At 39.6% G+C, this 13,673-nt stretch overlaps 1 protein-coding gene across 24 annotated transcripts in view; it reads right to left on the bottom strand.

The window, feature by feature from the left end:
* Positions 1–721: 721 nt before the first annotated feature.
* BBX (BBX high mobility group box domain containing) overlaps positions 722–13,673 on the bottom strand; it is a 138,077-nt gene continuing 125,125 nt past the window's right edge. For 22 of the 24 annotated variants that reach the window (XM_048057439.2, XM_048057446.2, XM_048057445.2 and 19 more), the window contains 3 exons: positions 12,213–12,410; positions 11,335–11,527; positions 5,684–8,716 (listed from right to left, as the gene is read on the bottom strand). In XM_048057439.2, coding sequence (XP_047913396.2) covers positions 8,629–8,716; positions 11,335–11,527; positions 12,213–12,410 — 479 coding nt within the window. In that variant the 3' untranslated portion in view covers positions 5,684–8,628. Of the gene's footprint in view, positions 1,782–5,683; positions 8,717–11,334; positions 11,528–12,212; positions 12,411–13,673 lie in introns of those variants that run through there. The other 2 variants (XM_067002565.1, XM_013185897.3) reach the window with 2 other exon arrangements.

The following is a 13,673-nucleotide window of genomic DNA, read 5'->3' on the forward strand; positions in this document are numbered from 1 at the left end:
CATAGGGCTTGGAAGGAAGGTAACTGAGTCTCAGAATGACCTGAGCCTCATGGCCTGCCATGAGCAGGATGCCTTGGGTGGGCCATACACACAGTATCTTACATGAAGATATAATCCAAATGCTTCTTTTAGATCAGGACATCTCCTGGGAGCACAATTTTTCGTATGCCTGGGGGAGCTTAGAGTTATCTATGGCTGCACAGGACTTCTGAGGGAAGATCCACCAAGTGCCTCCATAGCACGTTAACAAACTCCTGCAGGGACAGCCTCGGCCTCAGAAAGGAATGTGAAAATCTGGAAGACATTTTCCGGTAAGCCATGCAGATATACTGTAATTCATAAAGTACTAGGTGTTTGTATTTAGCAAAACAAATTTTTTGCCAATGTAACTGGTTTGATTTTGGGGTCTATTTCAACTAGTTCTTTTTATTTCCCAGGCCAACAAATAGGCTGAATTATTTATTTGTATGGAACAAACTTTTGGTATTGATTTATATAGACTGGATTTTCAACCGGAGTTTCAGCTGGGGTACAGACAGGTACATCCTGTGCTTGTTTACTTCTGCTGAAGATCTAATGCACCTTCCCTTGTCAGGAAGTAACTAATGCAGGGTAGCTGAAATCTAGAGCACATTTTAAGTGCAACTGTATTAGAGCTCAATTTCTTACTGTTTCTGTGCCAAGAACAGTCCACAAAAAGAAGTTCACACTGAATAGATGGTAGGCGTTATATCTTACAGGTTTTATTTTTGAAAACAAAACAAAACATAACTTTGCAGCAGATATAGAAACGTTATCTTGTATTTTGTTACAAAGTGCTAGTGTCCTCCTGAAGAACCGGCAGTTCCACGCGCTATATAATGGTTATGCTATGCTCAAGTATAACTTGCGCCTCACTTAATATTTTCACACTTAAAAAAAATAGAAAGGTCTGCTTCAGAGCAGGATTAGCTGCACGTTAAAAAAATGTGATGAAAAATGGTAATAATCTAACAAATAGAATTGATGGAGAATGTCGTAATGCCTGGCAGAAGCACGCCACCTTAGCAGGAGGAGGATGTCTTTCTGATCTGCGCCTCCAAGTGGAAACTTGTCTCACCTGACAGGTAAAAGAGTGCCAGTGTAATGCCTTGCAGCTGCAAGAAGCAACACGAGAGCTGGGTAAACAAACCAGATCTGGATGTGCTGAGAGTGAGCTGCATTATGCAGATGCTTTGTTGGAAGAACAAAATGAGAGCAGTTTAACAAAAGGTGGGAGTTTGAATATTGAAAATGACTAAGTTTTAAGGTAATTTGGTAATTAAAAAAAAAGAAATAGTGACTTCAATGTCCCTCACTGGGCATACTATACTGAGAAAAAATCTTCACTTGTGAGATTTCTTGCAGCTTTCTTTTCTTGCTGCATCAGAGCTCTTCTCTCCCTTTCCCAAGTGTGATCACTACAATGCTGAAGCTCCTCCGTTCCTAGTATTTCTCTGCAGACAACTGATGCATACCCAGTAAAGGCAGTGCAAGATTGCATACGTTTCTTCTTCCCTGAGTAAATGGCACACAATTGGCAGAAAAAAAAAAAAAAAAAGCAAACCGAACAAACCAAAGAGTAAAGGCTTCCCTTCTGCTACTTTTGACTCAGAGACGAGTTCTGCTCCCAGGTGAACAACTGGTTTCTACTGGTTTCATGCAGGCTGTACTTGGGTCTTCTTGTGATCCTTGCAATCAAGCAATCTTCAGGTGTCCAAGGACAGGAAAAGACAAGATCTCCCACAGTCTAATTTTCCAGCCTAAACAAAGAAAGGTAAAACATAGGGGTAGAACAGAGGCCTAGTTAAATAAGTTTCCAAAGCAGTGGGGACCTTTAAGTTTAAATACTGATGATGTTTACTACTTATTTCTAAAACAGAAGACATTTCTGAGGAGTTCTCTTCGTGTCCAAAGACCGAAAATGTAGCAAGGACTTCTTTATGTGAGATGACTTCATTTATACTTGTGTGGGCTATAAATGAGCTTTCCAGTTGCGTGAAGAAAAAAATCCAGAAACACAAAGTGGAAACCTGGAAAGCTTAAGAAGAAAAGGCAAACTCTTTTCCCACAGCCTAACTACACTGAGTCCTGCCTCTCCCTATTCCACAATCTCCAGCTTTATGCAAGTATAAATCCAATGAATTCTGTGGCACTATTTGTCTGTGGATCTTTCCAACAATGTCAAAAGTGCTTAACCAGGCTCAGAATTTAAAACAAATAAAATGGAAGCTCCCATGTTTAAGCAAGAATACATGGGCATAGGTTCATTGTAAAATACGCAGCATTTTTATAGTCATGTAGATTTGAATGGATGATCTGACGGGAAACTACAGCTTACAGTTCTGAGGGTCCTCCACTGGTTTTTGGCATCTTCCATTTCCAGGTGGGAAATGAGCTTGTTTCTTTTTAAGTATAAAAAGAAAAAAAAAACCAACAAATTCATACTCTAGCTAAAAAAAATTCTGCAAATACTATTAACTCAGCCCTGTGTTAGAGTAAACAATCACTTGATAGTAAAGCAGGTGAAGTATCAAAGAAGCTCTGTTTTAATAGTATTTATTTGCAATCATTAGTTTTAAATGGGAAACTGTTTACAGGCACACACTAGATAACCAAAATAGAATGAACATAAAGAAATCTATTTGAAGGTCCTTTTCAAATATTTCAAATATTTTATTAAATATTTTATTCAGTTTCATGATCACAGTTTAATGTACTTTAGCATGTTATACACATGACTTAACATGTGCACTTAAAAATATCAAATTAGATAGAGGTTTTTGAAGAAAGTATGACATTTTATAAATGTGCTTATTGACTTTTAACTACACACATCTAAGAAGGCAGTAGCTCCGTTATACCACTTATGGAGATGAACTATTATAAGGCATGTTTACACCAAGCTTTGGAGAGAATAAAGCCAAATACTGGGTCAAAATTTAGTGGAATTATGTATGAGAGTAAAAGTTGAAGGACTGGGCCCTAGGAAGAGAGATCAGAGCAAATCGGTTGTGTTAGAGCAGTCGACAGAGACCGGTTGTGGAAAGCAAGCACTGCTGAGGAAGAAGGTTTTCATAGCGTCTGAATTTTTTTCAGACATTTCTGAAATCACACCTTATGGTGTAATGTGAAAGAAAGAGAATGAAATCTACCAAGAAAGTTTGAAAACTTGTCTGAGAAACCTCATGTTGGTTTATGAACATGGGAATACTTTTATAGAGGTAACGTCTTGCAAGTCACTGCACACTAATGTGTGTGTGCACATACATATACATACACAGACACACCCCCCTCTCTCTCTTTTGTCACCTTCAAACCACTGATCAAAGCGTTGCAGTGCATGGGAGAAAATAAAGTTTCAGTTGTACAGGTTAGAAGATTAGATTAGACCATTACATTCAGAATGTTAGTTCGCCTGTACATTGTGACAGCAGATGTATTTTTTCCAGTAGAGTACAGCGTGGGTCTGCTGGTATACGGTAACAGTCAAGACCCAGAAATTACAATATAATTCTTTGGAAGAAGTCAACAAATGTTCCGCTACTGCATGTGTTTTTAAAACTCTGTGCCAATGATTATTTTACCCTAGGTAAAATAACATGCCTTGCCCAGAAACACCACGCAAGCCCAAGCTCAACTCTGAGAGCACAGTGGTCCATAACTGGGGCTCCTGCACTGTCACAGTGCAAACAACAACGTTACCCCTCAAATAAGGATGGTTTTATGGTGAAGCTTAGGTGTGTTGCTGAGTGGAGATCTCAAGTCAGCTCTTCCTAGGTGTCTGTCTTAGAAGAATCAGTGGGTGAACATAAAATATACATCCATTTTTATAAGCTTCGTCAAAGTTGTCGATTCAGTAGAAAATACTGAGTATATAAATGATTATAATAGTAGTTAGGTGAGAGAATAAACCTCACTGTGCCTTTTTATTGGGAAATACAGGGGAGGAGGCAAAAAACTCTTTCACAGCCTAAATGCACTCATTCACGGTTCTCAGTGTCCTGAAAATGACTCAATGTTCTGGCAGCCTTGGATGATAGTTCCACAATATGTACAAGGTAAGGAGAATGCCACAAATAGTACAAAACATGGCAAACAGACCTATGAACTCTATGATCTAGCAAACAAGCACGGCAAACAAACAGCATCTAGTGGATGATGTACGGTATACAACACAAAAGTTGCACAGTTATGTTTCCTTGTGGAATTAGGATTGCAAACGTAAACTCCAGAATAATTTTCAAGAGCAGCATTTGGCTTACTGCATTACCACTAGGAACATCTGAACTCCAATCCGACGAGCACTGCATTTTCTGCTGTTACAAAACCCGACCTCGCTGAGCCAACTAGCAGGCCCATGTCCTGCAACCCATATGACTATGGCAGAGGTTAAACAAAAATGCTCCAGCAACACAGTCTGGCTACCACTGTATATTCAGCCTTACGTTGTCAGCTCTGTATAAAAGTTGCTTTTGGAAAGTAAAGCATACAGTGATATACAAATGGTATCAGTGGCTGAAAAGATTACATGATCAAGCCTGAAAGCAAATGGAAGTTAGCGAAAGTAGTCTTTTAGGAGAGGTAGCCATATTAGACTCAGCATTCAAAAAAGGGAGTGCACTCAAAGGATCAACATATATTATAGGCTCTTGTAGACCCAAGATGTTTTTGTCTTTCCTACTACTTTTTTTATGTTGCAGAATGTACACACGCACGCACACACACACATATCTATCTTTTTTCCTAACATCCCTTTGTTGCCACAACTTCACCCTACTGAGAACAAAGGCCAGCTTTCCTTTTATTCTCTCCTTGCTGTTCCATGTCTACAGCCGTAGCCTTCAGCCTGCTCCAGTATCTGTACAGTAGCTAAACAGGCAGCAGAAAGTGAAACTGCTTCAATTTAATATCCTGTTCCAAAAGACGGCATCCAAACTATAAGGCATTCCCTCCTTCTGATGCTGTTACAGCTCCCTTGGGTTTCTACTCGACACAGACTGCAGAGTGCTCCTCAGCCTTGTGCTACAAAGGTCTCTTTCACCCAAACAGTAAAGACCAACGGTGGAACTTGAACGCCAGTTCACGTGCTTCTACCTATCCCTTGTTCCTGTGCCCCTTTCCAACAACGCTCGTCACTTCAATGTCGAAAGTCATGCACCAATGCTATAAAATAGAAACCCAAACTAATGAGAAATCTTTTGCACATGACTTTGGGATATCGTATTAGTATAAAAGAGCATTCAGTCATCTTAAATAAATATATTCTATTTCTGAAATCACAGCACATTCAAGGGGTAATTCCTGCCATACGCAGAGCATTAAGTAATCACCATGGATGTTTTTGATTGATTTGGTCTAATATCTGGAAAATAACCTACTGTGGGGATAAGAATCTGCATCTCAAATGTTCTGCAGAACATTTTTCCCATATCTGTATACAGTACTAGAACAATTAAGAAGACATTACAGTAAATTTCTCCCAGCTGCTTAGATCTGTAGCTTCGGCTATGACAATATATTCTGTATACCTAAAAACTATATATGAAGTATCAAAGGTCACTAAATAAATAAAAACTAAGGAAAACTGGGACAGTACTGCATTTTACACTTGAGACAAGATTCCCCACTCCCATGGATAAGTGATAGAGGACGACTACGGTAATTGCTTTTCTTTTTTTTTTTTTAAAGAAAGATTTATACACAGGTTCAGATCCAGAAAATAATGTGAAATGCATAAATATTGATAGCTTTAGCTAAGTTAAAACGGGTTCAGTAAAGTATGATACAACATATTCAGAATAAACAAAGCAGAAAAGCATATTTTGGTTTGCTTGAGATATACATAAGGTGCAACAATTTCTTCTCTAGAGGCATTTGTGGACAATGTGTTAACGGGTAACAGTGTTTGCTGGTATACTGAAGTACACACAATAGCAATATGATTTTCCAAAATGAAAGCAGCTGAAATTAATAAAAATTAAAACAAAACAAACAAGGAAAAAACCCAACCCCCAATACAGTAAGATATTGGTCTGAAATTTTTGTTGTGCTAACAGACTTTGTTACCTGAAAATACTGATACCCCTTCTAGTAGATTCAGGGAAAATTCTAGCTACTGAAATCAAGACGTCACTCAGAGAACCAACAAAGGCAAATGCCTAGTGAACTATAAAGCTTTGCAGGATTTCTGCTACTCTCAGTGCCTAATCGCTTAAAAATTAAGCATATCTACAAAAAGGTTTATAAGTATCTGAAAACAGTCATATCCAGTAAACTGACCCAACCCTACCCCCTCTCTAAGGGAAAGTCAAGGAAAAGCAGATCAAGTAAGATATTAATTCATATAGAAAAAAGTAATTTTCTGTTTCTTTTAAAAAAGGTACCATTAATATACAGAAATATCTTCAGGAACAATATTGAAATTTAAATTGAGGAAGAATGGGGTGCTTTGACAAAAATATATCTACTCTAAAGGTTTCTAGAGAAATAAGTTAGTACCATTGTCAACGTGAACGGCCTGCACTGTAACATATTTGGATTTCAGCTAATTATAAAGTGGTCCAAAACTCCAACAGCCACCTTGCTGTGACCCAATAGTTTTAAGTCTTAAGTTTTTTCCTGTCTTGTTAAAATAACTTATAAAACTTTAATAAAATCTTATTAAAAATACTGCCATAGGCTGCAATGGCATTTGAGGGGCTCTTAGTCATATATTCACCTGAATTTTTAAAAAGCCTTTTCACTGACTCATTTGCTCTTAAATTTTGTTGTTCTTTTGCTGTTGTTCCCTTCTTCCAACACATGCATCTTTGATGGTGCCGTTTTAGTGAGACTTTCCAAGCTGTCCGCCCTATGTCAAACCTTTAATCCTTTGTTACAACTTGTGTGGTATGTTGTATGTTGTTTCCCAACAATGAACCAAAGACTTTCACTTAACTACAACAATGAAAGGCTAAACCTAGCAAGCATTAATAGAGTTACTGTCCATATGGCTATTACATCAAATTAGTTACAAAATAACCCCAAAACACATTATCAATTCAGTCAAGTATAAATAAGAATGCCTGATAGAATGATGTAAACTCGCATCTTTTAAAGACTTAATTCAAAGAACTTCAAACTCAATCTAATACTATCAAAAATTCAGCCAGTATGACGAAGACTAATAGAAAATTATTGCTGGAGTCCAATTTGGTAAATTGTTGTGCTACAATGCAAAAAGTAGGGAAACATCTTGTGCTATTGAAGAAGTACCCTGTTGAATTTGTAGCTTTAGATTAGTTACTAGTGATCATTTTGCATCTGTTGGTAGGAATCAATGCTTGGTTATACAATAGTGTAAGTCAAAATAGTGAAGATAACAGGCCAAGTGATACACTTGGCCTGGCTTTTGGGATGTATTTATGAGAGCAAACCACAAAAATTCAACATAAGCAAAGACAGAAACTGGCAGATGGATCTGTTTGGTAGTCTGAATTCTGTCAAACATTATTTTTCAGTTGTAGTTTATCTGCATAAAACTTGCCCCTTGACCAGCATAAACCGTAATTGGCCCTTTATAAAAACTCTGAAGCTGATTGAGACTGTGCATAGTAACTACAACAACGCCAGTGTTTGCAAAATGTAAAAGGTACGTGTATCAGTGTACATGTATATTGAAAAGTCATGCTTTTAGGTTCTTCAGAATGGTGAAATAATACTAAGGTCACTTTTGAAAAACATATTTGCAGTACTTTTTGTTTACAGGAAAGTTTCACCAAGTCACTCAGATATCTATGCAAAAATAAAGGAACCCTCCAAGGCATAAAAGACAAGTCAATTATCTGTAGTATTTTTCTTTTCCATACACCACTCCTTTTTCTAATGCACATCATCCTGGTTATTCAAAGCTAAATTAAAAAGAAACAAAACCCAAACATAGCCTGTCAGAATTTTTGCCAGTAAACTCTACCACTCTGGTGGCGAATATAAAAGTGCAGAACATCTGGACCACGTGGCTGCCCAAACACCGCTAACAATGGTACATCTGTCCAGGCTGCCTTGAGTTCTCTGGAACAGGTTTTAAATTCATTCTACAATATAAACGTAGGCATAACCTATTAATATAAACCATCTTAGAACTTAAATCTTCATGTACAAAAATGACTAAGAATATCTAATAATAACTAGTGCAGTGCGTCAGTGTTTTCGCTGTTGTTTTTTTTTCTTTTTTTTTTCATTTTCATTGAACTAGGTATTATATGAAACTAGTTGCCATACTCTCTGGTTGGTAAAAGAGATGCTGTGTGAGCTAACAGTAAAGGCAGCCTTCTTCACATCAACCACCTATTTACTGTTTAAAAGCCTTCAACAGAAAGCAAGCTCTGGGATCATTCCATTTCTCTTCATTAATAGACAAGTAATATCACCCTCCTACACACTGGGTTCCGATTTGAGGACCTGGCCCAAGTTGCTAATGTCTGGCTTCCAGTGAATTCTGGGCCACTCAGAGCAATAAGCACTTGCTTGCAGTCTATAGTTTCCATCACATGGACTGACTAGCTTCCCTTGGTAAAGACAAGGCTAGGATATTAGGTAAAGCACAATGTTTTACAATAAAGTGGAGCTTCACTGGTCAGCGCAGGAAATAAGCACTGGAGCCTGAGACATTTCATTTGGCTGTCCATCATGTGGGAGAGGTGTGGCCCTCTGACTTCTGCAAAAGAAGAAAAGAAAAGCCACCCATCATTATTGGGAGCATGGGAGTTGCTTTTATCAGACTAGAGAGGACAGAAAGCAGCATGTGATATGGTTTAACACCCGATGTTACAACACCGTAACTCCCTACTGCTACAGGTGTCCACATACTGCTGGTTATGCACTCTTTTTATAGGTATTCCTGCAATGGTAAGAAAATATCCCGAGGACAACCTGCAATACAATGCAAAGTCAAGCAAAACCAAGTCTTGATGGTATTTAACTACCCAAAACAAAATGTATGGCCAAAGAGTACGTTACGAGCACACAAGTGCTGTTACTCATTTTCTAAGTGAGTGGCTTCAGCCCTCAGAAGCGGAGAGTGCAGCTCATGTGTAGCAAAAGATGGCAAATGCAGAGAGGCGTGTGTCACGTTAATGAGAGGCAATAGCCAGCTTTTAAGCAATATGGAAATATACCCACCAGCAGAGTTACATGTTGGGATTAGTCCAAGCTGCATGACTTCAACACTTCATCAGCCCAGCACAACTCTTTCATTACTAGAGCAGTGTTAATTTACAAATGATCCCCTGGCACAGGATATCGTAAAAATAAACTGCACCAGAATTACATGCTGGAAATCAACATCAGTCATTGAAGCAGATGGACTTGGGAGAACTCCTTTGCAGCTTGCTTTTTAAAATGCATACACAAAGCACATCACCGCCTGTTATCTAATCTCTCAGGTCAGATTCTATTTTCATTACATTATGTGTCACTTACAGCAACGTGAATCTGGGGCCTACTTCTTATTTACACGAAGACCACTTTACCTCACTCTGGCAGAGCTAAGACCTCTGCAGAAACGTGGGCACCAACGTGCTTTGCACACCAGGAGTGCAGTGAAGTAGCCTTAGCACAAAATGCAGCTCAGGCTCACAAGTGCTTAACCAGGGCATTCACAAGGCTTAACCAGGGCACTCTACCCAGAGCTAAACAGAAACATTCAAATGAAAACCATGTTGTCACTTCCAGAAAAGCTCTAATTACACTTAGAAAGAAGTCTGGCTTCCAAGGCCTAAGGCTTTGCAAAATTATTTAATAATTGAATTCAGACGCTGAAAAAAACACATCAAGCAAACCTCTAATGCTATTCTTCCCATTTCCAGTTATTTGGAAATAAAGAAGTAAGCTGCAAAGATAACAACCAGTCAACAGAGTAGAAGTTAGCGAAGCATCCAGCCCATCAGATTTAGGTTTCTGTTTCGACTTTGATTTGCCAAGTCTGCCAGAGATGTACGGCTAAACTACTGCTGGGAAAGAGTCCTTGTTTTCATTTCCCTGGTGACTAGAAGCTGGAATTTGCACCAGCTGTTAGACATTTGCAAGTCTGGAGTTTTCAGGCCTCACGGAAGGTGCTGCATTGTGATAACTGCACAATGAGATGACAAAACATGGGACTAGGTAAGAAGGACCCGAACAGAAAGGTACGTAAAGCATTAGTTCAAGACTTTCGCTTTAGTGGAGAAAAATGGGAAAAATGGAACACAAAACTTTTTAGAAGAACAAACAAGACAAAAGCCTAACTAAGCAAATCCTGCCATTCTTGTGCAATTCTTGTCATACCATCACTGGAAATCAATGAAACCACAGTGCTGCAAGTGATAGCAGAAGTCCCTTCCCCAAGGCTCACTTTGTGCCTTCTAACCACAGAAGAAGACAGAAACGAGTTCATACTTTTGCTGTCTTAATAGCAGAAAGATGTTTTGCAAAACTGGGAGAAACTGAGAGAAAACTTGTGGAGTTTCTTAGGTAGCCAGCAATCTGTCACATGCCATTTGCAGAGGCTGTGATGCTTTCAAAGTGGCCCAGGATTTCCTCACTGACTTTCCACTCTAGAAAAGGATGGGGCATCATCTCCAACACAGTGGAGCACCGAAGAACAACACCAGGTAATTAAGAGCCATAGAGGACTTGCCGTCATTCGTTTCCTCCCATCACAGGTCTAGAACGCAGGATCTGAACATCTGAATTGACCCAACGGGCCTAAGGAACCTGTGCATTCTCCACACCATCTGTGAGGATGGCCTAGCTCCTACACCGAGAGGACCAGCCCAAAGAAACATGCCGTTCCATCACCCAGAACTGTTCTGCCCTGAGGACATGCTGCAGCTGCTTTGCCTCCTACACAGCAAAGCAGAAGAGTAAAAATAATGAGTTAGCTTCATTCAGTCAAGTTCAGAATAAGATCTTTTGCTGAAGTTATATGAAATTCTCTCAGCAGTCTTAGGCCACAGAGACGTACAAATCAGCATGCAGTAACTACTTAAGTCCACTGTTATCTGACAAATGGTGTCTGAAAATTAGAAACTGTTCATCATTAGGATCTCAAGGAGCATATCAAATGGTTTACATACAAAAACTGGGAGGCAAGCTTACTGGGGAGGATCATTTTACTGACTATTGAAATAGATTATATTGTCATGTAGGTGAAAAGTTAATACTACGAGGCTAGTGGTAGAAAACACACATTCAGAGAAAGCATTGGAGGAAGAAACAGGCCAAATTAAACACTGCATATTGCTTGCTTTCCAAACACGGTGGCAACAATGAGAAAAGAAAACCATAAAACCATACCTGTGTACATTTTCCATTGCTGCTACCTCTGCCAGAGCAGCTAAGCTAAAAAACGCAGACACTGCTGGCATATCTGACGTAATACTATGATTTTCTTCTGTCTCTGCATTTCTGGAGCATTCGCTGTTGCAATCTGTTTCTGCAGTTGAGGCTTTCTGAAGACTACTTTGTGGCAGATCTTTAGGCTTCTCCTCTGAAACAAAAGAGAGTTAAGCTTGCAAGTCTGGACAGCCCTTAAGTTCACAGCAGCACATCCACGTACTGACCAGTCTGGTTTTAACAGCATCTTTACCTTTAGGGCTTCGATTTTGCTAGTGTAATCCTATTCATGCTGCACCCTCTTCTGACCCAAGCTACCAGCAGAAGCATACTGAGGTTTATGAAGCAGTTTACTGACTTTGGATTCAGCTGATCCTTTGGGTCAGACAAGAGAGCTTGTGTCTCTGTGTGTGTTTAAGATGCAGAAGTCCTGAAAGATTATCTTAACTGCTGAGGACTCCTGCAAGGGCTTTGGCACTGACTGTCATATTATAGAACTAGTTTTTATGCCAGGTAACTAGCTGCAGTATAATTTCTTCGCTGGACTGGAAAGAAACAATGAAACTTAATTCTTTTCCACTTCTCTTCGTAATCAGCTCGTGGTTCTGAGAGAAATATCCAGGAAGAGAAGACATATGTGGGCAGCCAAATAAAAAGAGGTTAGATGTAATGGACACACTGATTTCCCAGTTGATCGATGTCTGCATTTTATTGAATGACCTTTCTGAGCAGGTCTGAGTCTGTGCTGGCTGAACAATACTTCCCTGATAAGTTGGTTGTACTCTCATACCATCTCCAACTATTCAATTTTAACAAAATTTAAACTATCATTTCCTTACCCAGTGTCCCTCCTGCTGGTGACACTCGACCATCTGCTGTTCGGACAAGATGAGTGATCTTAGTTTTCCTTGCTTTCCTTTTCTGGCTCCCAACTAAAGGCTCGTGCATCATTGCTGGCTCTGGAGTGTTTAGGGCAGATATAGAAATTTTATTTTTCCAGGCAGGCTCACTGGAATTTTTGTCTTCTAAGAATATGGCTGAAAAAGAACAAAAATGCACATTTAAATGTAGAATAATTCAACTACTGGCTACGCTCATTTACTGTTTTGTAAGTATCCACATAATGTACTAAGCCTTCCCTCTCAGGTACTCCGAGCATAACCCATGACAAGATTTCATCTGGATGCTGCAGGGGTTTGCAGGAGAATAGTAGCAACAGCTTCTAAAGATGTCCTAGGAGGTTCAACTTTCTAACATTTACAAAAGAAACTGTGAGACAGGCAGCAGCATTTCAGTGGGAGCATGGTATCAGTCAGTGTAAAACGCTCTACAACAGAAGATGCCAACAGGAAGCCAGTGGACACAATGCATTTAAGGAACAGTAATGGTTACAGTCCTCACATAAGCTTATCTTAGCTCATAGCCAGAATCACAACCAGAATTCAGAAATTCCCGAATGACCCTCAGACTTCTCTCTATAGTCACTACCCTGTGTTGTCTCCCTGAAGCAGAAGGAAATGCTGCCTTCTATAAAACAATAAAGCTTAAACAAAAAACAAAACAACAAGTGAACAAACAAAAACCAACAAAGGCAGCAAATACAAAAGCTGAACTAGATTGCATCTGAAGATGAGAATAAAGGAAAGTAAACACGGGATAAAATACTGTGATGGAAACACTGCTTATATAAAGTCAGAGTGTGAAAGGAACACTTTGAATCTTTTTCAACAGTACCAGTGTTGGCACCTCAAAGCAACTTTCCATCCTGAAGTTGAACTTAATCACAAGTTTTCACCTGACTAGACACTGATTTTACTCTTATTCATGCAGAAATTGGCCAAGCAGCAATCACTGGCAGTACTTAAATTTCTAAAGTCTGAGATCAGTGTACAGTCATCAACTGCTTGCCACAGGAGGATGTTCTTCACTCAGAGGGTGGTGAGGCACTGGCACAGGCTGCCCAGAGGAGCTGTGGGTGCCCCATCCCTGGAGGTGCTCAAGGCCAGGTTGGACAAAGCCCTGGGCAACCTGGGCTGGTGGGAGGTGTCCCTGCCCGTGGCGGGGAGTTGGAACTGGGTGGTCTGTAAGGTCCCTTCCAACCCAAGCTGTTCTATGATTCTGTGATTTCCAGTGATTTAATAAACCATACTGCTGATACCACAGGGTATCACTAGTCCACAAATTCAATGTGGGATAGATTTTCTCTTGTAATAAAAGTATTATGAGGCCTACATCATCTGTGATTACAGAAAGACAGGGTTGACAACAAAGGGAATGCCCAGGCCGTTTCTTTGAGGCTT

This window comes from Anser cygnoides, chromosome 1 (genome assembly GCF_040182565.1).
Source record: "Anser cygnoides isolate HZ-2024a breed goose chromosome 1, Taihu_goose_T2T_genome, whole genome shotgun sequence".
Taxonomy (NCBI): domain Eukaryota; kingdom Metazoa; phylum Chordata; class Aves; order Anseriformes; family Anatidae; genus Anser; species Anser cygnoides.